This window comes from Nannospalax galili, unplaced genomic scaffold (genome assembly GCF_000622305.1).
Source record: "Nannospalax galili isolate Female #2095 unplaced genomic scaffold, S.galili_v1.0 scaffold18, whole genome shotgun sequence".
Lineage (NCBI taxonomy): Eukaryota > Metazoa > Chordata > Mammalia > Rodentia > Spalacidae > Nannospalax > Nannospalax galili.
In genome coordinates, this window is record NW_008346548.1 from 12,183,433 (window position 1) to 12,208,982 (window position 25,550).

The following is a 25,550-nucleotide window of genomic DNA, read 5'->3' on the forward strand; positions in this document are numbered from 1 at the left end:
AAATATCATCAATGACCAAATATCAGTAATTTCATATGGCCCAATGGAATGTTCATAAACAGGTTTTTTTGTTAACCTTCAATTGGATCTGCAAACTCAAATAAAATCCCTGAGGATAGAGACCTCTTAGTTACCAGAATTGCTACTGAGTTGAAAACATTACAAAGAAACGGTACTGGTGGTTCTGCCTGGGGTAGGGAGGAGACATATAAAGCACTGTGGATACCACAGAGCAGCAGGGCATGGCGGGAGGGTGGACAAGCATGAGGCAGAAACTCTGGCTGTTCCTGGGCTTTTTTCAGAAACACAAAGACACATATGAGCACAAAGCATCTGTTTCTTCACCAAATGCTCAACAAAGACTTAGTCTGTACTAGTCGATACTCAGGTGTGACAACAGCAACACAGTCCCCACCTTCCGACTTGAGTGTCTCAAAGGAGAGACACATTCAAGTACTGATTAAAAATTTTAAAATAAAATAAACTGACTGGGGCTGGAGAGATGGCTCAGTGGTTAAGAACACTGGTTATTCTTGCAGAAGACCTGGATTCAAATCCCAGCACCTACATGGTAGCTAACAACTGTTGGTAACTCCAGTTCCAGGGAATCCAACAACCTTTTCTGTCCTCTGAAGGCATTACACGACGCGGGTGCACTTACCTACATGCAGGCAATATACATATACACATAAAATAAGAATAATAAATAAAAAACATTTAAAATAAATAAATAAAGTATTCCCTGACAGACAATTAAGCTGAGGTCTGCAACATAAACAGGACAAATTAAGAAAGCTATATAGGAGGAGAGGCCTGGGGCTGTAGCTCAGTGGTAGGCACTTGTCTGCCACATTGCAGGTCCCACACTGCAATTCTGAAAACACACATACACACACACACACACACACACACACACACACACACACACACACACAGAGGAAGATGTTTAAGCATAGCAGGCTCAGGGGCCAGAGAGATGACTCAGTGGTTAAAAGCACTTACTATTCTTCTAGTGGACCTGAGTTCAGTTCCCAACACTCACATCAAGTGGCTGACAACCACCTGTAACTCCAGCTCCAAGGGGATCCAACACCCTCCTCTGGCCTCTATGGGCACACACACACACAACATACACACAGATGTATACACATAAATTTTTAAAAATAACAAAAATTGGGGCTGGAGAGATGGCTCAGTGGTTAAGAGCACTGACTGCTCTTGCAGAGGACCCAGGTTCGATTCTCAGCACCCATGTGGCAGCTATAAACTGTCCTTAACTCCAGTTCCAGGGGAATTGGAAGCCTTCTTCTGATCTCTGCAGCTTTGCATGACATGGGTGCACTCACATACATGCAGGCAATACACTCATACACATAAAATAAAAATAATAAAGAAAATATTTTTAAAATATATGGTAATAAAAAAAACAACAACAACAAAAAAAAAAGAAACATTTTTTTTTTGAAAGGGAAAGGAAAGAAGGCTCGGGAAGAAAGGAGGGATGAAATGCGAGCAGGGCTTTCAGGGCAGGGATGCTACCCTGTACGATATGATGATGATGGGACAGGAGGACATGTTTGCTGAAACGTATAGAATGTACAACAAACGCCAGGACTGAACCCTAGTGCAAACTGTGTGCTGTGGGAGAAATGAAGTGTCCATAATGGCTCACTAACTGGAACAAATACCCACATTGGCATGGGACGCGAATAACTCAGGAGGCTAGAGGGGTGGAAACTGTTCTAACAACTAAATTCTATTAATAAGAAAAGGCGGGAACAGCGGGAGTACCAGGGAGGAGACCGAGCAGAAGAAACAGCATGTGCGAAGGAGCTGCAGTAGTCAGAGGAAGTGACTCCAGGTCATCATGGCTGGAGCCCAGAGGCTATGGATGGAGGCTGAGGAAACAGCAGTACCAGTGGGGGAAGATAAACCCCTACCTCTTTGCCAAATGCACATCCCAAGCAAAAGAAGTCCCTGACTTGAAATAAAGAACTGATGTTCTGGCCAGGTACAGAAATATAGCTTCAAGTACCTGTGGTACTGCCTGGCCTTTCCCCAGGCTGCCTGTCCCTGCCATGGTCAGTGAGGGGAGGCATGGGTGGGTACAGACACCTTGTAGGACAGGGAAGGGTGGCAGACACACAGCTGGTTTATACTAGAAGGTGACAAGAGATAAGCTCTCATCAGTGCTCTGCTGATAATACTGAGATGGAGCTCAGCCATCCCCACTCCCCCATGTGAGAATACCCAGCTGTCAGCAGGGCAGTGAAGCCCAGCACAGCAAACCATGGGGTTACAGACTTGAAATGTCACCAAACTAGTGATATAAAAGCATGTGTTAAACCACAGTCAGGGCCGGGGGATAGCTCCATGGCTCGATGGCTTAAAGCACTAGCTGCACAAGCCCAACAACCTGAACTTGATCCCCAGAACCCAGGTAAAAAGCCAGATGCAGTGCTGTACAAATGTAATTACAGCAAATTACATCAGTCCCATGGTAAGACAGAAGGCAGAGGCAGGAGAATCCCCTGGAAGCTCGTGGGCCCATTAGCCTGGAGCATGGAGCACAGTTGCAGAAGCAAGAGAGAAGGAGACAACCAACTCCCAAAAGTTATCCTCTGACCTCCACATTCATTCATATTCTCTCTCTCTCCTCCCCCTCCCTGCACACTCACACACAAATAAAAAATAAATAATATTTTAAAATAACAATAAAAATAAAGTACAATCATATGCAGCACAGAGAGCCAAGAAAAGACATCACCACTGGACAGTAATGGATGACATGGGGCAGAGGCTCTGTGGACCTAACTTGGGCATGTGTACACACGCACACACACACACACACACGGAAATCCAATACTTTAATAGTTTCCTGAAGACAGTACGGTAGAGGAGCAAACAGAGTTAGTACTGGAGCAAGCCCAGAAACTGGGCTGTGATCAGCTCACAGAAGCAAGCTCCCACATGCTGAGACAGAGAACACAGGTGGTCAGAAGACAGAGCACATGGAGGGTCCCTTCAGACAATGCCAAGGCCCTGGTGGTCTACAGGGCAGGCTGCTTTCCTCTAGGAAAAGAAGCGATTTCCTACATTTCTCCACTCATGTTTGAAAAATGACACAAGTCTAAGGTCTACAAGACATGAGGCAACAAGTCAAAAGAAACCCACTTAACACTGTGGGGCTGGGAGAAGGCAGGGTACAGTAGGGAAACCGCTCACAGCTGCACCTGTGGGGCTGGGGAGCTTCAGCAGCCTCTGTGCAGTCTGAGATACAAATCTGAACCAGGAGATAGCAAAATCAAGGACATCGAACAAAGGGGCACTGGGCTGTGGCCAAGCCCTCTGTGAAAAGCATCAGTGACCAGAAGGAACCCTGGGTCTCCGCCATTGCATTCCGCAGATGAGCACTCTGGGGCTGGAGAGCTCAACTGATGTCATAGAGAAGTTAGAAGCAGATTTGTTACCAACTTGTGAGACTTAAGGTTCTATGGCAGGACTGTTTTTAAATTTCACCTCTGTGGCATGCTTCTTAGAAAATTGTTCTTTGCAACATCTATTCAGGATTATACTCAGGACAAAGAGCCTGCCTTTACAAGTGGAAGCTTTGAGTTTCCCCCCAGGTTGGTCAGATTGCTGTGAGAGGCAGCTAACAGTGCCCACAGCAAGCAGCTGGCTCTCATGCAAACATTTATTTCCAGCATATTATTCACATCTGGGTTAGAATCAAAGAACATCATTCCCTTTAACTCCTTATTTACCAAGAAGTCTATGACTGAACCTATTTATACTTTTTCTTGGTCAGAATTATTGCTTTTCCCATTATCAGTTTTATTCTTTCCCCAGAACTTTCTAGAAGCTGCCTTTACATTGCTTATTTTAAAATTCTACAGGTAGAGGTATGATGGGTGATTTAGACTGGAGCTATGGTTGCTTTCAAAACAGGAAGCAGGGCTGGAGAGGGCTCAGTGGTTAAGAGCACTCTTCCAGAGATCTGGGTTCAAGTCCCAGCACCCATGTGTGAGCTAACAACTGTCCTTAACTCCAATTCCTGGGGATCTGACACCCTCTTCTGACCTCTGTGGGCACTGCATGATATGGGTACACTTACACTCAGGCAAAATACTCATACACATTAATACTCATACACACAGGAAGCACCCCTGGCCCCAGGAGGACAGAGGAAGACCAGTGGCCACAGGGCCACAGAGCTCTGGGTTCAAGTTGTCAGTCACTGCATAGCTATTCTTATACTTTTGGGGTTGAAGAAGTTAACATTTGAACTTGACTGGACACATCATACACCCAGGACTCCATGGGCTGCTTCCTCCCATCAGCCTGAAAATAAGATCCATGCATTTCCCCTTTTGCCTCAGCTTCCAATGTCCCTAACCTTTAGCCTCTATAGACTTTAGACTGGTTTTCTGTTTTAATGTTAGTTTTCTAATTTTGCATTGAGTACCACATTTTTTTCTGCATTTCTGTCATCTGAGAAATGTCTTAAAGCTAACAAAATTGCTTTGTTTGAATAAAGATTTTTAAAAATATTTTATTTTTATTTTATGCGTATGAGTTTTTTGTCTGCATGTATGTGAGTGCATCATGTCATGCAGAGCCCACCAAGGCAGAAGGGGGCTTTGAATCTTCTGGAACTGGCGCTACAGATGGTTCTTAGTGACCGTGTGGGTGCTGGGAATTGTAGCCAGGTCCTCTGTAAGAGCAGTCAGTGCTCTTAACTGCTGAGTCATCTCTCTAGTCCCAAGCTCTTCATTATTTTCCTGATAAGAATATCCTAAATTAAAATAAAGAGGGCTGATAGGACCACTTCATCCTGGCAACACTTTCTTCAGCAAGACAAATTTCATGGGCCTCTAGAAACCAAAGTAATCACCACCCTCACTGGATCATCTTCCATGTGCCAGATGCTTAGGTTAACCAGAGTGAGAATGAAGGCAGGGCAAAGAGAACCCTGTGATGCTGTGAGTTAGGCCTGTTCCCCACTCTAACTCCAAAAGCAGTAAGTCAGGGGAAACACAGCATGCACTTCAGTGTGTGACTGTCCAGGCACCTCCCACCCTTATGAGTACCAGCCAAACGCACAAGGCTTCAGGCTTTCTCTCTTCCTTACACTCAGCTGGCAGGATTAAGCAGACAAGTCTTTAATTCGGACAAAGAAGAATAGGTCCAGTAAGCAAAGTAAGACATGCTTAGGAATTACTAACGATATCTAAGCTATCCATCAAATAATGGGAGATAGGACATCTGTGAACACACATTAAACAAGATTAGGCCTGGAGTGGTGGCGCACGCCTTTAATCCCAGCACTTGGGAGGCAGAGGCAGGTGGATCTTTGTGAGTTCGAGGCCAGCCTGGTCTATATAGTGAGTTCCAGGCTAGCTGGGACTACAGGGAGACATTGTCTCAAAAAGACAAAAAAACAAAAAAAGCAAAATTTGGACACATGTGGTTTAATTTCACTATTCTCTCTACTTTTTTGTTTTGAAATGCTTCATAATAAAAATAAAATATGGGCTGGAGAAATGACTCAGCAGTTAAGCGTGCTGGCTGCTCTTGCAGAGAACCCAGGCACGATTCTTAGCACCCACATGGTAGCTAACAACCATCTGTAACTCCAGTTCCAGGGAATCTGACACCCTCTTCTGAATTGACAGCACTGCATGACAAGGGAGCACCTACATGCAGGCAATGCACTCATATACATTAAAAAATTAAAGCAATAAATAAAATAAAGGGTGCTAAAGAGATGGCTCAGCAGTTAAGAACACTGACTGCTCTTGCAAAGGACCCGGGTTTGAAAATAAAATAAATAAAAATAAAATATATCTGTTGTGGAAATTTACCTAAGTATAAAAATGTTAAATCACCAAGAAAAATAAAATCCATATATAATTCTATAACCTAAGAAAAATACTGCCATCATGTGTCTATTTCCAATATTTTAAAAAATATTTTATTATTTTTATTTTATGTGTATGAGTGTGTTGCCTATATGTATGCAAATGTACCCATGTCCTGCAATGCCTATAGAGATCAGAAGAGGGTGACAGATCTCTGGAAATGGAATTACAGACAGTTGTTAGGTGCCATGTAGGTGCTAGGAATCGATCCTGGGTCCTCTGCAAGAGCAGCCAGTACTCTTAACCACTGAGCCATCTCTCCAGCCCCATATTTCCAATATTTTTCATCTATTTTTTCTTCCTTCTTTCTCTCTTCTTTCTTGGTGTGTGTGTGTGTGTGTGTGTGTGTGTGTGTGTGTGTGTGTACACAGAGAGGTCAACTTTTGGGAGTCAGGTTTCCAAGATCAAGCTCAAATCACAAGGCTTGGTGGCAGGTGCTCTTATTTATTGAGCCATCTCACTGGCCCATTTTTCTTTCACTCCAGTCACACTGTCTTTCAGCCTGCCTTCACTACCCCACTCTTAATTTCCTAGGTATTATTCAAGTTACTAGATATTTTATATAATATGGTTGTTACATAGTCTTTAATCAAAAGTTAGCCCATGATCTATTCCCAATATTTTGACTACAATAAGAAGTCTGTAATGAACCAGAAAAAATAACATTTATTATACACAGGCAATTTCAAATGAGAAAGGAATATCTTAATACATGTCTAAGTACAAATTGATAGCACAGAGGTGAGGGAAAGGTGAAGCGAGAGGCTGGTGGCTTGCAGACTGCATAATCCTAAACAATTATTAACTTCCTTTGTATTCCCTGTAGTAAAGGTCATGGTGAAAAGTTCAACAGGTATAAGGCTGACAGGGCACTGACAGCGCCTCTTAGTAAACAATAATTTACCAGGTTCAGGCAATGAGTTCAGGAAATCTAGAAGCCTCTGAAATACTGAAATACTGAATGTTAAAAAGGTGGAGTAGTCTATCAATGGGGATGGCACAGGAGGACTCTGTAGGCACAAGAGTAGACCCAGGACTTCACCAAGATCAATGGTTCTAAAACTTTCAGCTCTATGATTCATCTAGTAGAGGTAACATAACTGGAGGCTGCCTGTGGCTGAGTTCTCCCACTCATACAGCTTTATTGATGATTCCCTCCTCCCCCTGGAAGAAGAAAATCCTCCCAGTTCTCTGTGCAGGAAAGAGAGAGCGACATTCCTGCACTAGCCATTCCCTGCTAAAATGCAGAATTTAGCTGAATGTCTGTGAAGACAACGCCTCTTGAGTCAATATCTGAATGCCAGCTATTTTTCTAAGTATAATTTTTCTTTCTGAATCAAATCCATAAACTATTTTGTGACACGTGGAGGAATCAGAGATGAACACATTGTAGCTGTGTTCCATCTGGGTTTCAGACTGATTAAAAAAAAAAAAAATCAGGGGCCTCTGAATTAGACATGTGTTTCTGGTCAGTAGCCACCTGGATGGGAATCCACTGAGACCTCACGCTCCAAAGGGGCCAGGGCAATGGCAGAGCCAGAGGGACTAGGAAGAGGGCTAGAGGGCTGCAGGAGAACAGCTGCTTTCTTTGCCCTTCTGCTGTTTGGAGTTTCATATTTCAGAAACGACCACTGTGGCCCTTTTATCCATGTCAAGGGTTGATTAGAGAGGAAAGGTGAGTGTAGGACACACCGAGCGTGGTGGGCATAGGAGTCCTGATCACTGAGGAAGTAAGCAGTTGCCACCACATGTGGCCTGGAAGCCAGGCCTTTCTTCTTCCCCTGCCATCCCCACCACTCCTCTATTGACTAAGACACCTAGATTACCACTTAGAGATACTCGGCTGAGCTTACTGAAAAATGCTAAGCTTATGCACAGATGAGGAAGATGAACCAAAATGCCAAAGCACGCACTGCAGTAACAAGAATGATTTTTATTTTTTGTTGCTGCCACTGGGTTGACTTGTTGAAAATTATTTTAAGAATAAGTTGTTACCAATATTTCATTTATATATTTCTCCAAAATTGGAACCTCTCAAAGGTTGAGTTCATGTCTGACTTAAGTCTACATCTTCCCCCTGGATTCATATATCATAGAAAAACAGGAGAAAAACAAACATAGAAATACAACCAAAGGGGGCTGGCTTAGTGGTTAAGAGCAGTGACTGGTCTTGTAGAGGACCAGGGTTTGATTCCCATCACTCACATGGTGATTAACAACCATATGTGGCTCCAGTTACAGGGGATCTGATGCCTTCTTCTGACTCTGCAGGCATTGCACGACACGGGTGCACTTACACACATGCAGGCAATACACGCGTACACATAAAATAAAAATAATAAAAATTTTTTTAAAAAGAGAAATACAACCAAAGACTTGGTGTAATTGTATTTTTTCAGCTAGATTTCCCAATAGGGCAATCTTTAAAGTTAATAAAACTAGGCCAGAAAGCTCTACAAAGCTTGTATTTATATGGCTTGGCTTTTACTTTCTTGACCTGAAAAGATGCAAAAAAGGCAAATATATAAACACAGAACAGCTGTCTTCTGGCAAAGACAGTATCCCACTGTCACAGCCACACCCTGACACAGAGACACCCACAAGCTCAATCCATCCTCAACTCCAACGGATCTGATTGCTGGAGAGGTCCCTGAGGTGCTGTTGAGCTCACCCTCTGATATAAGAATGGATGAGAGCCACATACTGGGGTGGTTCAAAATCTGCCACCTCTTTCAGAAAGTGCAAAACACCCACACCAAGGTTCTCCGCATTGACCTCCCATATAGGCCAAGACCAGAAAGTTACCTTGCAGACAGTTGCCTGGAGGACTGCATCAAAGCCACCCTCGGGGGCATCACGGTTCCGGGACACCCTCTGCTTCCGTACTTCCTCATTGAAGCTGTCCACTCTGTCTGTGAGAGATAGCAGATGGCGGAACCCAAAGGAGGGGACGCAGTTTGGAAACAACTTATAACTAGAGAAAAATAAGAGAAAAGTTGCTTTTGCATCATCATCTGTAATTCTTTTAAAAAACATTTTATTACTTTTAGTGTGTATGTGTGTGTGTGTGTGTGTGCACGCGTGCATGCTTACACATGTGCAAGTGCCACAGAGCACAAGTAAAGATCAGAAGATAGCTTGTAGGAGTTTGTTCTCTCCTTCCACCATGTAGGGCCTGGGCACCGAAATCAGGTCGTCAGGTACCTCTGCACACTGAGCCATCTCAACAGCGCCATGCTAAATCTTAACCAAGTATTCTGGCATTCACTGAGTGCCTTGAAAGATACCAGTAACTATTTATCCAGTCCCTGCCACCTGCTCTGAAAAGGCATAGTGGAGAGAACAAAGATAAATAACAATCCCTACTTGGCAAACTGCCAGTCCTAACTGCCAGTCATGGAAATGAGTATACAGAAAAATAGCTTAAAAGAAGTGGCAGTTACAGTAGACTCCAGTAGCTGGGGAAGCGGGCCTTGGACGATGAGTGGGGCCAGTGGCACAATCAAGGTGGGCAACAGCCAGTAAAGACAATGACAGAGCAGCTTTGGGTTATCAGCCTCTCACATCCACCGTACTGCTGCTGCTTGGTTAGTAACCAAGTTTGTGCTGTTCATATATTCTTGGGTATGTGGCCATCCATTGGGACATGGTGGACCTACCAGGAAAACAAAGGGCCCACTGAGTGACCACAGGATGTGCTGGCACATGAACAGATGCTAAATGGAACAGGAATAAACAACATTCTTTTGCTCCTTCATTCACTTGTGAACACTGAAGTGATGAACTGTCCACTCACCATAGAAATAGTTGAGAAACTAACCATCTTCCAATGGGAAATTTTTTTTTTTTTTTTGGTCTTTTTGAGACAGGGTCTCCCTGTAGCCCCTGCTGTCCTGGAACTCACTATGTTAGACCAGGCTGGCCTTGAACTCACAGAGATCTGCCTGCCTCTGCCTACCTCTGTGCTGGGATTAAAGGCGTGCACCACCACACCCGGCTCCAATGGAAAATTTTATCTGACAACTTGGAAAGAAGGAAGTACTGCACATCAACAGTAGGTTAATTTCAGGCATTTCTCTTAAAATAATAGGTTATCTCCTTTTCAGTGGAGACCCAAGTGGCCCCATTCCTAGAGGAAGGTAGTTCCTAATGTCAAGAGCCAGCTTGACATATTGCTAATGGAACAAGAAGAGTCCAGGACACAGAGGAGAGGGCAGCATATTGCAGCCAGAGAGAGAAGGCAGCTGGGAAGGCCAGTGGACCCTATGCAGAATAAAGGGGGAGGGTCTGCAGGCTCAGTGGCCATGTAAAGGAAGTGTCTTTTTAGAACATTAAGCACTTAACAGAGAGGCCTGGGAAAGGGCTTTAGAATCCCATTCAAGCTGTTCCTGGGAAGGGAAACAGGCTTAGCAACTGCTATAAGACCTGCCATTGCTGCTGCCAAGACCAGGGTGGGTCTGGGCAGGCTCCCTCCTCCGCAGAGGGGCAAGTTTTGGCTCTCTAAGATATTGTTCCATCTAGGGCTACAGTCCCTGCTCAACCCCCAATAGTCGCACAAGCTGCTCTAGACGGCTCAGTCATCCCTCCCCCCCACACACACCAGAGCAACAGTTTTCTCCAGCTAGACCTTTCCCTGTCTCTGCTTTGTTTCTCTCACTTCCCCTCCCCCAAGTCTTCACAAACACCTTTTGCTTGGACAGATCAGGCTGTTTTAATATCAATACCTTAGGCCACCAATGTTAGAATCCTGCCTCCGCTCAGATCATGCTTGCAGCAGCCTACTCACTTCTCACAGATACCCACAGGAACTCCTCTGAGACTTTGTCTATGAGTTCCTAGCTAACAGACATCCCAGGGTCAGGGTCTCTCACCTGGGAAGTGAGTTAACTTCAAAGGGAATATTGGTTGTCACACATCATGTTCCCTACATCCCTTCCCTGCCTCCAGAGGAATCTGAGAACCTGGTTGCAGGTTTGTGTTGTGAAACTTCCCCCATCCTCAGAAAAGGATAAGAACAGACCCCATTTCTGCCATGTGGGGTCTGATTCCTCTCTTCAGAGGCCCTGCCATGCTGTCTCTGGTGCTAGGGATTGAGCTCTTGCCAATACTGTTACCTGTCTGTCTACCCAAGCACTGATAATTTTTCTAATAAATTATGTATTCCCCAATAATCTGTCCCAGTGTCCTCTTGGACATGCCCCCCCCCACCCCAAATCTCACAGTCATTTGACAATGAACAGGCCCAGAAGGAGGGAAACATCCACATCTGTATTCCTGCCTCTCTTCTTCTATGTTATTTAGGAACTCAGGTGTGTGTTTACTGTCACAGCTAGTCAGGATGGTTGTGGAAAGGTGAGAGACTGAACAACTGCAGTGAGCTGAGAAACCAGAAAAGCTGTGAGAAGCCCCCCCACCCCCACCCCAGCTGTGGGTCAGCATTTTTTATACTTCCCTTCACTCCTGCAGGCAGGCTTTTTCTCTGGAGAAACACTAAAGTAATTAAGAACTAGAAAGTATGTCTGTTGGAGAGAGACTACAGATAGTTTACTACAATAACCAAGTCAGGGATACCTCTTATTGAAAACAGTTTTGCCATACAGACCCTGGGAAGGCCTCCATTGTCACTGGGATAAGATATCATTTGTGACTACATTTCTGGTTTAGTCTGTGGATCTGTTGTCTGAGTAGCTTGGATATCTGGTTGTTCTGGGGTCTCTGGCCAGGAGATTATCCCACCCCACTGTGTGTGTGTTATGGAATCCCAGTTTAGGGACATTTATAGAGTTACTAAATTAAAGATTATCAACCAGGAAGATAAAAATAAATATAAGCCACTAAAGAGCTGGGGAAGTGTGTGTGTGTGTGTGTGTGTGTGTGTGTGTGTGTGTGTGTGTATCTATATACATGTACGTGCATAAATGTGTGAATTTAAAGACATTAGATCTAGGCAAATTTTGAAAACTATGTAATATTCAAGACAAGACTATGCATGGAGCTGATAGAGAAAGGCACACATCTCCTACTCAAAACAGGAAACTTCTGGATAAATTACAATTTTAAAATTTTAAAATAGACAGCCATGACTGGAGGCTTAGGAGAGAAATCCTAGGTGCCAGAAAGGAAGAGGAAATGGTCCCACAGATGAGTGACTAAGGAGTCTATTTGGGAAGTGCAGGAGCTCAAATTCAGTTCTCTAAGCATCAGGAAGGAGGCCCACTGCTTGCAGTGGGACTCTAAGGGAAGCCCAGGAGAGCCGCAGGGCAGGCTCAGCTGTGCAACAGGCAGTCTCCAGACAGTTGAAAGCTACGAAGAGCTGCAGCACTAAACCAGAAAGGAAACTTCCAACCACCAGCTTGAGAAAGAGGCAAAGAAGCATCCCATCTGCTTCAGGCTATGAGCAAAAAAGGAATCTGGGGGCTGGAGAGATGGCTCAGCAGTTTCATGGGGCGTAGTATAGTATTTGCCTTTAATCCCAGCATTTGAGAGGCAGAGGTAGGAGGATCTCTATGAGATCAAGGCAAGCCTGGTCTAGTTCCAGGCTAGCTGGGGCTATAGGGAAACCCTGTCTCAAAAAAAAAAAGTAACTTAGAATGCAGAGTTTGGTTTTCAGTATCTATACTGGGCGGCTTACAACCGCCTGTAACTCTGATTCCAAGGATTCAATGCCCCCATACATACACATATGTGCCCCCTCCACGTAATAATAAAACAAAAATATTATCTCTAAAAATAAACTGTTTTTACATTGTCAGTCTTATGATCAGAAGTCAAGATTTTTAAGGTGAAGGAATGAACCCCCAACTGAGAAACTAACAGGAAAACCAGTCTCACTGTCAACACTGAGGGTTCCCAGCAGCAGCAAACAGTAAAACTGTTCTGTGGGAAGCCAGGACACCCATGGCATGTGGTCCTTAATGGAAAACAGCCTCTGATGAAGATGAGCTAATGAAAACATTTCAAACCACGTGAAAAACTAACCATCCCAAGGAATTTCAGCAAACCTCATACACAAGGAGCGTTGATTCACAGCAAAAACAAAATGCTCTGAAATTATCCAAGATGAAGATGTTTGAAAAGTTCAAAAAGAGGAAGGAATAACATCAAAAAGCCAGAAAGGGTATTATTAAAAATATTTAAAACAAACAACAAAAACTAAAAAGCTCTAAAAATAGTATCAAAAACACAAGGGTCTGATAAAAGAAAAGAGCCAAATAAAAGTTATAGAAATAAGAAATACAGGCACTGATATCCAAAACTGAGATTTCAGTGTGTAAATTAAACCAAAGACAAAAGAAGTGCTAACAGGAAGAGATTTTCTATTATGTAGTTGAAAGGCAGAGACAGAGAGAGACAGATGGGAGTCGGGGTGGGGGGTATATGAGGAGCCAGGCATAGTAGAACAAGCCTTTAGCCCCAGCACTTGGGAGACAGAGGCAGGAAGATCTCTTTGAGTCTGAGTCCAACCTGCACTGCATAATGATACTCTGTCTCAAAAAGAACAAAAAAGTTATTTGAGGAAAAATAAACATGAAACTTAGAATAAGAAGCTCCAATTGATACCCGCTAATGTCCAAATGAAAATAGAGACAGCAGGAAAGGACCCCAGAGAAGGTCAGAACTTTCCAGACAAGAGACATACTTTCAGATGATAAATGACATGGCAGACCAAGTTCTGACCAATGGATGAAACAGTAACTCTAACCTGGCCACAGTCAAGGGCATATTACAGAACACATGGTCAGGGCAGGAAGTAGACAAATGGAGCACTTCATGTCGGTCACAAAGATGCCAGAAGGCAGTACAGTAACACCTTCAGGGTGGCAAAAGAATATTGTGGCTTCCTGGGAAGAATACTCAAAGGGTAAAAATACATAAAGAGTGAAGGATGGGGGCTGGAGAGTTGGCTCAGTGGTTAAGAGCACTGGCTACTCCTGCAGAGGACCCGGGTTCAGTTTCCAGCACCCACATGGCAGCTAACAATCATCTGTAATTCCAGTTCCAGAGGAGTCCAACCCCTTCTTCTGGCCTCTGTGGGCATTACATGACAGAGGTTCACTGACATATATGCAGGTAATACACTCACACACATAAAATACAAATAATATTTTATTTAATTTTATGTTTGTGAGTATATTGCCTGTATGTATGTGAGTGCACCCATGTCATGCAATGCCATGGAGGTCAGAAGAGGGCTTTGGATTCCCCTAGAACTGGAGTTAAGGACAGTTTGTAGCCACCATGTGGGTGCTGGGAATCGAACCTGGATCCTCTACAAGAGCAGTCAATGCTCTTAACCACTGAGCCATCTCTCCAGCCCTAAATAAAATATTTTTGAAAAGAATGATGACCATCATGTGCTCCTCACAAATGTTTTTACATGAATATATCTCAAAGGCAGCTCAACACCTCTATCAAAGAACAAGTATCGGGAACTGGAATGACACACCTGATGTCAGTGAGCAGTGTGACTCTTCCCAGTGAAACTATGCCTTTTATTCAAAACAGCAATCAAACATCTCTTTAACTCTTTGACTTCACTTGTTTCTTCCCATAGCAGCTCTGGCACATCTTCAAATTTGGCATTTCTGGTACATTCTATATTAAGGCTAGGAAACCTAAAAATTCTGGTTATTTATGGCAAATTCCTAGTTTTTAGATGTTAGTAACTAATACACAGGCGGGGGTAGGGGGGACACATTAAAACAGAAAAGCAAACAATATGCACATTGTCCAAGATCTGGCATGGGACATCTAGATTACACACCCTGGCTTGTGCTGTTCTCCCTAAGCTGCAGGGGGGCTCTCCATGGAGACACAGGATGCCCCATCGCCTGAACGTCAGACTGGAAAGCTCAGATTGCTCTCAGAGCTGCAGTATCTCTCTTTGTATTGCCCAACTTACAGAAGAGAGATTTACATGACTTAGATCTGATGTTTCTTTCAAAACACCCTTTCTTCACTGGGCTTCCTGTCTTCCAATAGAAGCTTTTCAGAGTGCCTTATACTCACTGTCAAGAATTGTACTGTCTGAAACTGGTTCTGCCCCAGAGGGCTTCGAATAGAAACTCTGAATAGCAATGTGCAGTAGCCTTGACTATTCAGATGCTGAGCACCCAAGCTGGTCCTTGATCCTCCGCCAGCTTCCAGTCCAGCATCACTGGTGCAGACATACCCTGTCTGACTGGAGTCAGAGCCCAGTCCAATCAGGGCAAGGGCAGAAAGAGACAGATGGAATCACTGATGACTCTAAAGTTTTGGTTAAGTTGTCATTGCTGTGGGGCATGGTGAGACATGCCTACAGCCCCAGCACTCAGGAGGCGGAGCCAGGAGGATCTCTGTGAGATCCAGGCCAGCCTGGTCTACACAGTGAGTTCTAGGCCAACTGGAGCTACTAGAGAAACCCTATTTCAAAACAAACAAACAAACAAAAAAGATGTCTTTGTTCCTATTAAGTAGCAAAATTCCAACAACAGAACACATGGCCTGAAGTGTTAAAATGGGCCATGGAGACAAAATCAACTAATTTTAACTTAGCCAGTGACCAAGTGGCCAAGAGGAAGCTACACCCAGAAAATGCTATCTAGCACCTCTTCCATGCATCAGGAAAGTAGAGTTCATCTGTATTTAAAACTGTTTCTTAGTCAGGTAAGTGGTACACACCTTTAATCCCTGTACTCGGGAAGCAGAGGCAGGAGGGTCTGTGACATGGAGGCCAGCCTGGTCTACACAGTGAGTTCCAGGCCAGCTGGGGCTGCAAGGAGACTCTGTCTCAAACAAACAAACAAACAAACAAACAAAAGTAAATAAAGCGGCTATGAACCATCATTAACTCTAGTTCCAGGGGAATCCGAAGCCCTCTTCTGACCTCCACAGCATTGCATGACATGGGTGCAGTCACATACATGCAGGCAATACACTCATATACATAAAATAAAAATAATAAATTTTTAAAAAGTTTTCTAAAATATATTTTTTGAAAAGAAGAATACAGGGGGCTAGAAGGAAGACTCAGCAGTTAAAAACACTGGCTGCTTTTGCAGAGGACCCGGGTTTGAATCCCAGCGCCCACATGGCAGCCAGTAACTGTCAAAACTCCAGTTCCAGGGGATCCCACACTCTCTTCTACCCTCTGAGGGCACTGCACGACACAGGTGCATTTATATACATGCAGGCAATATACTCATATACATATTTTTTTAATTAATAAAGAACAGAATATAGAAATAAGTGACAAAAGGCAGTTCGGACAGGCCTGTTTAATGTATAATTCTCTAGGCAGGGTGACCTCGAAGCCATGTATGGAAGATGGTGAAGTTCACAAGATGTAAGGGTCCTGGATCCCTAAGCTGCTGCCTAGAAAGCACATGTTCACGGATCAGATGACCCCACTAGGTTTACATAAGTAGAAAATAAACTTGTATCAAGTTTGGATCACTACACACTTTTAAATTTGTTTTGATACAGCAGTTAGAAACTCCTCTAATAATTTGCAAAATACTAATTCAGGTATTATATTGAAATTATATTGAAAAAAAACTCCATTCATTTAAAACGAAGAACGAGGCAAGGTGGTACACACCTGTAATCAACACTTGGGAGACAGAGACAGAAGGATCACTGCAAGTTCAAGGCCAGCCTAGGCTACATACTAAGCTCCAGAACAGTCATGGTTACATAGTAAGAGCGAGATCTTATTTAAAACAAAACAAAACAAAGGCTGGGGAGATGGCCCAGTAGGCAAAGTGCTTGCCAGGTAAGCATGAGGACCCAAGTTCACATCCCCAGAAATCATGTAAGGTCAAGCATGGTAGTGCACAGCTGTAATCCCAGGGCTTCTATGAGATGGGAGGTGGAGATGGAGAATCTCACAAGCCAGCTGGCCTGGCATATGCAGAGCAGAAGCATGACAGCAAAGACATCCTGCCTCAAACAAGCTGGAAGCCCAGGATGGATACCTGAGGGTGTTGTTGACCTCCATAAGCGTGGTATGGCATGCACATGCCTGCATACACCACACATAAATGCACGTACAGGTTATACACATGAAATTTTTAAATTAAAAAATGAAAAAACAAAGTTTTCATTTAGTTGTATCAAAGAAATTATAGTTTATATAAACAGCAGGGAAATCTTTAAATCCATTTATCTATACGTACTTGTGTGTATGTGTGTGTAGGTGGGTGCCAGAGATCAAAGTCTCCCTTAATTGCTCTCACTGAACCTGCTCTCACTGATCCAGCTAGACTGGCTGGCCAGTAAGCTCCAAGTGTCAGTGTCCTCTGGTCTCTGCCTCCCCAGTGCTGGGATTACAGGAATATACAGCAGCACCTCGCTTTTATGTGGATGCTAGGGATTGAACTCAGGTCCTCATGCTTGCAGAGCAAGCTCTTTACTGAGCCATTTCCTTAGCCCCAATTTCATTCATCTCTAAGTATGCCAGTTATTATAGGCAAAGGGAAATTACCAGCTGCCCTTTCCCTGATCACCTGGACCTATGACTCTCTGAAGACCTTCTCTATATTATATTGATGTGAGAAAACAGTGCCATGTGAGGTAGGCAAGAAAGTAAGTGTCTTATGGCCATTACATCTAAGCCTGGTCATTCCCCCAGTTATCTTTTCTGTGGGCTCAATTTTTCCATTATTTCTTCACCCCTGCCCCCAAGTACCTGACAGAAGGACAGCTGGCCACTTACCCAATGCATGGATTGGTCTGATACCTCGGCGCTGTATAGGAGAAAGGAGAGATGTCCTTGTCAACAAAAGACCCAAAACCCAACCGGAAGTTGCTAGTGAGCTTCCTCATCTCCTCAGCGAGTTTGGTGCCCAGGCTCCGGATGTTGTCCAAATCATCCTTCATGGAGAGGGAGAGGTCCATCAGGTAGTACAAATCTACGGGATAGTCCTCCACCTGGCGCACCTGAAGCTGGAAGGTGGTCTGGTCACCTGTGTCAACAGAGAGGTCACATTCATTAGAGGCCATGGAACTTGCTAGGATAAAAGAATGGGTTTTCCTTTTTATTGCTTTCTTCCCACAGGGGGCATGGCTAAGTGGTGGATTACTTGCCTAGCCCAAATCCCTGGGCTTCCCCTCAGTCCCTACCCCCCACAAAATCAAAGCTCTTTCTTTTCTGTATTGATGATATACCTCCAAAAAGAAAGATTTCCTTGGAAGTACAACGCTTGAAGTGAATATGGTGCTGAGGGTGAAACCTTGGGTGCTTTTCCCCACATGTCTGTGTCATTGCGTCTGAGAAAGCTCTTCAACACCACGCTTCTTAGTGGTGTTCTGTCTCTTGGCCAAAAAGACTCTTGGGTAATTGTGAACAGAAAGCAACACAATCCCAAGGATGCAAACTGGGTGGAGAGAAACCCACCAACACTCCAGAAAAAGATCCAGTCCAGCTAGGGGGTGGGTGTGTGGAACAGAAACTAGGAAAGGAATTAACAAGAGGGGATGGACATGAGTGAGAACCACGTGGAGAAAAGGGTGACATACAGGTCAAGAGAGGGCAAGTAACAAGGCCAGTGACTTGGAGCTGGGGAGATGGCTCAGTGGGTAAGAGCACTTACCTTGCAAGCGTTAGGACCTGAGTTCAGACCCCCAGCACCTACATAAAAAGCTGTACATGGCCCAGCATATCTATAACCTCAGAGCAAGCAACTTCACACACACATGCATATAACCGCACCCACACACACACAAAAGCAAGAGGGGGACTCAGAAGGGGTTCAGTGGGAGAGGAGGGAGATTAGAAAAAGGAGTGGGGTAAAATGGACAAAGTTCACTATATACATTTGTGAAATTATCAAAGAATATATACATACTATGTATGGAATGTCATGTTAGCTGAGAGCAATAACCAATTACTGTATTCACCCTTAACAAAAATGAACAAAGAGAGAAAAAAAAAAAAAAAAAGACATCACCAGATTGTGGATTGTACACAAGCAGAGAAAAAGATTTGGTTTTTAAAGTAATGTAGTCAGCAAGTGAGGAAAGGGGAAGTAACGCAGAGGGACGGAACAAGGAGACCTGCGGCCTCTAAGAGGCGACCTTTGCTAGCTCACCCTTCAGGGTTTGGAGTCTGATACCTAAATTTTCTCATCATTTCTAAAAGTCTCTTAGGACTGACTTCAAGGTTCAACTCACACCAGAGAATTTAGGCTGCCTAGGCTCACTGGCCCGCCATGAGTATCTGATGTCTATTTGTCCCACAGAAGAACTGCACATGGGCCTTTGAAATGTGGATATTTGTGTGTGTGTGTGTGTGTGTGTGTGTGTGTGTGTGTGTATATATTTAGAAGTGTAGGGGTTAAGGCCATGGTGGTACACGCCTTTAATCTCAACACAAGGGAGGCTGAGGCAGGTGGGTCTCTGTGAGTTCAAGGCCAGCCTGGTCTACATAGTGAGTTCCAGGGAGACAGGGAGACTCTGTCTCAAAAAAAAAAGAGTACAGGGTTGGAGAGATGGCTCAGAAGTTAAGAGCACTGGCTGTTCTTGCAAAAGACCCAGGTTTAATTCCCAGCACCCACATGGTAGCTAACAAGCTAACAACTGCCCATAACTCCAGTTCCAGGGGATCCAATGCCCTCTTCTGTCCTCTGTGGGTACTGTATAACACAGGTGTACTTACACACATGCAGACAGTACACTCATATACATAAAATAAAAATAATTTTTAAAAAAAGAAGTGCACTTCAAGATGGCCTCACCGTCATCCAAGGGGTCCACACTTGGTTGGCCACTGCCACAGCTCAAAGAAACCTCTTGCAATCTTGTATGGGGTCCCCATAAGTTAAAGCTCTGGCCCCTGCAGAACACAGACCTCAATCCTCCATGCTTCCTCTTCCCCCAACTGCAAACAAGGCATATTTTGAAAGCTAGATCAGGAAGAATCCAGTGGCCAAAAAACTTTAGTTCAGGCTTCAACTACGTCCTTTAACTAGGGGTGCAACTTGGGCCTCAGTCTCCTTAAATATGAAATGGAAATAATGTTCAGAGCATTGATTGGGGCAGGGATGCATTCCCATGGGAGAGCAGGGTTCTGGAATGATAAAAGCTTGCACAAATGAAGTATGATTATTACAATTACTATTTGTAGTTAGAGTGGCAAGCCTGCTTCTCCTGACTTGTTTTTGCATGCATTGTTCTGGCTGCCTAAAGATTGATGTAGAGCCTATTTTTAAAAACCATCAGAGCCTGACTCAAACAGAGTGTTTGATATCTCTTCCAGAAGGAATTCCAAACTGCTACAGTGTGTCTCTGGCTCCAATCAGGCAGACAGAGCAGGTCCTCCCAGAAGCCTCCTTGGATGCCTGGCACAGTGGGGGAAGGGGACAGGGAGAGAGGAGGAAGGACCTGGAGGAAGATCACCTCCTTCTTTGGTCTTTGCATAGGCAGATAAATATCACATGGATAGAGCGTACCATTATGTCTTCTGACCAAGCCCATAACCTCTTCATAGGGCCTCCTGTGCCCACACCTGCTCACCTGCCCCCCAAGTTTCAACCAATAATCAACAGGTGGGGAAGTGGCTTGGTTGCAGGAAGCAGAAAGGCACCCCCGGGACAGTAGCACCAGACTTGGAACTGGGAGAGCCAAGTTTGAATCCAGGCCTGGTCATTAAGGATGCCGGAGAGAGCTCATGCTCTTTTCAACTTGTGGCTGTTTCAGTGAAGCAAGAGGACATTAATCATCATGGGGATTGAAATCAATAATGTACATAAATGCCATACCCATGCTCTCACAAGGAAGTCTTTGACTTCAATTCTCAGAAAAGTTAAAAATTAAAACTGTACTGCAGGGTGGTGCATGCCTTTAATACCAGCACTCAGGAAGCAGAGACAGGCAGATCTTTGATCAGTCTGGTCTACATAGTGAGTTCTAGGCCAGCTAGGGGTTACACAGTGAGACCTTGTATCAAATAATTAAATAAATAAACAAACATTTAAAAATGTTAAAATTAAAAGCAATTTTAAATTAAAGTAATTTCTTCTGGGGATAAAAAGATAAAAAGAGGAAATTCTTCCAGGAACTTGAGTTTAACTGGCTATAGCCTCAGCCATATTAAATTTAATTCCAAACTTTCCAGATATGAAGGCAGAGAAAGAAGGTATGAAATGTAGATGCCTCTGCTAAGAGGGCTTTCTACATAAAAGTGAAAGAAATCTCTTGGCCTTCAATTCTAAGAGAAACATTTCACTTAAGAAAGCAATGCACATACACACATGCACTTCTGCCCACAGCAAAGCTGCAAATATTAAAAAGGAATATTGTCCCAGTGTGCCAGAAAGGGAAGGTGTGAGGAAGGTAGGCTCAATCATGCTGATCACCACCCATAACACACCTGATTTTCAAGTCACTCCCCCTTGCAAGGGGGCTGGTGATCATGAAATGTACTGCCAGCAATTCTTGCCTAATGGGCTGTCCTAGAAAGGGTGGCCTCCCTCCTTAGCAGCCTGGTATGGCTGGTGGCACCGCAGCAATGTGTGGAAAGAGTTTTGCCAGGAGGAGATCTGGGCATATTGATCACTTTTAGGTGTGCTTTGCTTAGACTCTTCCCTTCCGCTCTTTCCCAGCCAGCTGCTGTCTCGCACCACCTGAGACTTTAACCTAGTGGCCTCAGCAGGGTGCAGAGACCTTCCCACCTTCACTATCAGGGCTGGTCTGTGCTGGCCTTTGGTGACAACATCCCAGGCCACATGCTGAGATTTGTTATTCCAGCAGTCTTCCTCTCCACAGAGAAGTCCTACAAGCTATTGCACTTAATCCCCACCTCAGAGTCAGCAGTGGGATCAGAGAAAGGAAGCAAACTGAACTCCAAAGAGAAGCTGATCATCTGCACCTGGGAGAAAGCCCCACCCCCACCCCCGCAGCTCCACCCATCCTGGTTTTCCCAATTTCAAAGCATCTACTGCTGCCTGTGTTTTGCACAGAATTCCTGCCAATGCTGTACTGCAAGAACAGGTTCCCCTACTATAATTAAGTACTAACTAGTAATTCACTCAAAAGGTATTTTAACACTTTCTTCTCTCTGACCTCTCTTTAATAAGAGTGCAAAGTTCGCTTTTTTCCTTGGGGACACGTATCAGATGACAAACATTGCTAGAGTAAGTACAGAACTCCAGTGAAGATTTCTAAGATGGACTTTTGTTCACATGTTAAGACAAGACAGAGGGCTGGAGAGATGGCTCGTGCTTAAGAGCGCGTGCTGCACTTGCAGAGGACCCAGGTTCAATTCCTAGCACCCACATCAGGTGGGTCACAACTGAAATTACAGTTCCAGGGGATCCTATGCCCTCCTCTGGTATTCTTGGGCATCAGACACACACACACACACACACACACACACACACACACACACACAATACATATACATGTAGGCAAACCACTCATTCACATAAAATAAAAAACAAATTTAAAAAAAAGGTAAGGCTGGATGTTAACAAATAAGTATGAGTGTGTGTGTGTGTGTGTCTGTGTGCTAATGTGTGCATGCCACAGCCCACGCTGGAGGTCAGAGGACAACTTTTGGAAGTTGGTTTTCCACCTTGTCTAGAGGTAGGGTCTCCCTTGCTTCTGTAGCTTCACCACACACCTGGGCCTGGTCTGTAAGCCTCTAGGTAATTTTCTTGTCCCCACCACCCATCTCACCAGAGTAATGCTGAGATGTGTACCACGCATCCAACTTTTTATGTGATTTTCGGGGAACTGAACTCAGGTCATTAAGCTTACGCAAAGTTGCAGAGGACCCAGGTTCAGTTCCCAAAGGCTGAGTGTGGTAGCACATGCCTTTAATGCCAGCACTCAGGAGGCAGAGGCAGGTGGATCTCTGTGAGATCAAGGCCAGCCTGGTCTATATAGCAAGTTCCAGCTGTGGCCACATGGAGTGTCTGTCTCAAAAAAAAAAAAAAAATTAAGAAACTAAAGAACTAAGGTGAATAACTTAAAATAACCCTTTCCCCAGTGTTTCAAAATTATCACTAGTTTTTTACTATCTCAATTAAGTTTTACTTTAAAATTTATGTCCTTTCTTAAGGATTTTTTTTTTTTTAGTTCTTATCCTCACATACAGTTTCCAGTGTTGAAATAAAATGGAAAACATGATCCTGTGTTTATACAAAACCCTGCTTAAAGTTTGGCAGTTCTTCAAAAAATTAAACACAGAATTACCATATGATCCAGCAATTCCACTCCTAGCCATAGACCCAAAATTATTGAAAACATATGTCACCAGACAAACTTGTACATGAATGTGCAAAACTGCTGCAAAGTGAAAACGGCCTATCATCTAAAGTGTGGCCTAACTACATGTACACAACAGAGTATTATTCGACCATAAAGAATGAAGTAACAGGACATGGTTACTACACACCTACACCTACACCTACACACACACACACACCTCCTACACCTGGGAGGTTAAGGCAGGAGAGTCACAACTTCCAGGCTAGCTTGAGCTACATAGTGAGACCCATGCTCAAAAACAAACAAGAACTACATTTTATAATATGGATGAATTAGTGGTGACATGTTATATAACTGACAGGAAATGTTAAGCACAGGCAAAAATCATAGAAACAGAAACTGGTTTAGAAGGGTAGCATGATAGAGCAGACTGCAGGGTAGTGAAAATGTTCCAGAATTATATAATGGTTATCGCTACCCAGCCTCAAAAATGTACTTAGAAGCATTAACCTGAACATCTTAAAATTGTAAGTTTCATGATGTGTGAATTGTAGCTCAATTTGAAAAAAAGCTTTTAAAATTCAACTTAAAGAATAAAGAAGGAGGGTCCTCAAGGTGGCTCAGTGGGTGAAGGCACCTGACTCCAAGCCTGATGACCTGAGTTTGATCCTCAGGACCCACATGCCAGAAGGAGAGAAGTGACTTCCACAAGTTGTCCTCCGACCTACACACCTACTACACACACACACACACACACACACACACACACACATATACACAAAATGTACTAAAAAAACTTAAAAATAATAAAGGAGGGGCCATTAAGGTACCTCAGGGGAGCCAGGCATGGTGGTACGTGCCTTTAATCCCAGGGCTCCAAAGGCTGGTATATCTCTATGAGATCCAGGCTAGCCTGGTCTACATGGTAGCTTCCAGGCCAGCTGGGGCTATAAGGAGACCCTGTCTCAAAAAACACAGATAGACTATAGATGATGACAGATAGATAGATAGATAGATAGATAGATAGATAGATAGGTAGATGATAGATGGACAGATAGATGATACATACGCACAGATGATAGATTAGATACCAGATAGATGATATATAACATAATAGCATGATAATATATAAATAGACATGTGGAAGGGTTCTTGGCTGAATTGATGGATGGAGGTGTGCGATAGATAGATAGATAGATAGATAGATAGATAGATAGATAGATAGACAGACAGATAGATAGATAACCTTAGGGGCACTTGCTACCAAGTCTGATAACCTGAGTTCCATCCCTGGACCCACATGGTAAAAGAACCAGCTTCCACAAATTGTTATCTGACCTCCACACATGCATTCATGCATATGTAAATAAATAAATAAATAAATAATATACTTTTAAAATTAAGGGGGAAAAAAAGAGTAAAGAAGGAAATCCATCACCACCCAGCCCTCTTTCTTCTTCTTCAGACCTATCTGTGATGATAACTTGGCCTTCATGAAGTGTCTTTCATGTTATGCTGAGGCTTGTCCTTGACTAATCTTGTAGAAGTGTTATATTTCACTCAATAAATACCTATTATGAGGTGTAGGGGAGGGCAGGGAGAAAACATAAAAGCATTTCTAAAAGTATATCATGGAGAAGCTAATCCCCACACACCTGACAGGCCTCTCAGAATAGGGGGAATTTCCTGGAGGCAAGTATGCTCTTAGTAAACTGAGGTTTTTACAAGCTACAACATACCAGCCCCCCTCTCCCCAAATAAGAAGGTTTTGCCTGTTTCTCTTTATAAATATTAAAATTGCATTTTCAATTTTTTTTTTGTCTTTTTGAGACAGGGTTGCCCTGAACTCACTATGTAGATCAGGCTGGCCACGAACTCACAAAGATCTGCCTACCTCTGCCTCCCAAATGCTGGGATTAAAGGCATGTGCCACCACACCTGGCACTTTTTCAAATTTTTAGGAGGCATTATTGGTTTCAAGTATTTCTAAATCCAGAAAATACATAATACATAGCTGCCTTCCAGAAAATTCTTAATGGTTCTAGAACTTTAGGAATCCTGATATTCCTCATCTCTTCCCTTGGTCTTCATCTCTACTGAAATATCTTTGTGTCTTGGTTGTGTCTTCATGGACAGCTGGCTCCTTGTCACCTGCACCTCCCAGCACTGGGCCCTCCCTCAGACAGGCCTGCACACAGCACTCACCTGTAGCAAGAAACCCAGGATCCCATTTTCATTTTCTTTCTAACACTAGAAACTGCATAATGGTTACTGGGATTCAGTACTGGGCTTCTCTCTCCAGCAGGGTCACTTACGTCTTTCGTTTAAGCTTCACAGTAATTGAAACAGACCATTTCTCCAGTACTTGCTGACTCGAAAAGCTCATTCTGAAATAATGAGTGTTCACAGAACCATGCAATACAACAGCTTCAATAATCT

General features: G+C 43.7%; 1 protein-coding gene across 3 annotated transcripts in view; it reads right to left on the minus strand.

Moving 5' to 3' along the window:
- Itgb5 (integrin subunit beta 5) overlaps positions 1-25,550 on the minus strand; it is a 130,363-nt gene that overhangs the window by 76,286 nt on the left and 28,527 nt on the right. For all 3 annotated transcript variants that reach the window (XM_017800556.2, XM_008842974.3, XM_029568187.1), the window contains exons 4-5: positions 17,617-17,866; positions 8,727-8,895 (exon numbers count right to left, since the gene is read on the minus strand). In XM_017800556.2, the coding sequence (XP_017656045.1) occupies positions 8,727-8,895; positions 17,617-17,866 (419 nt within the window). The remainder of the gene's footprint in view (positions 1-8,726; positions 8,896-17,616; positions 17,867-25,550) is intronic.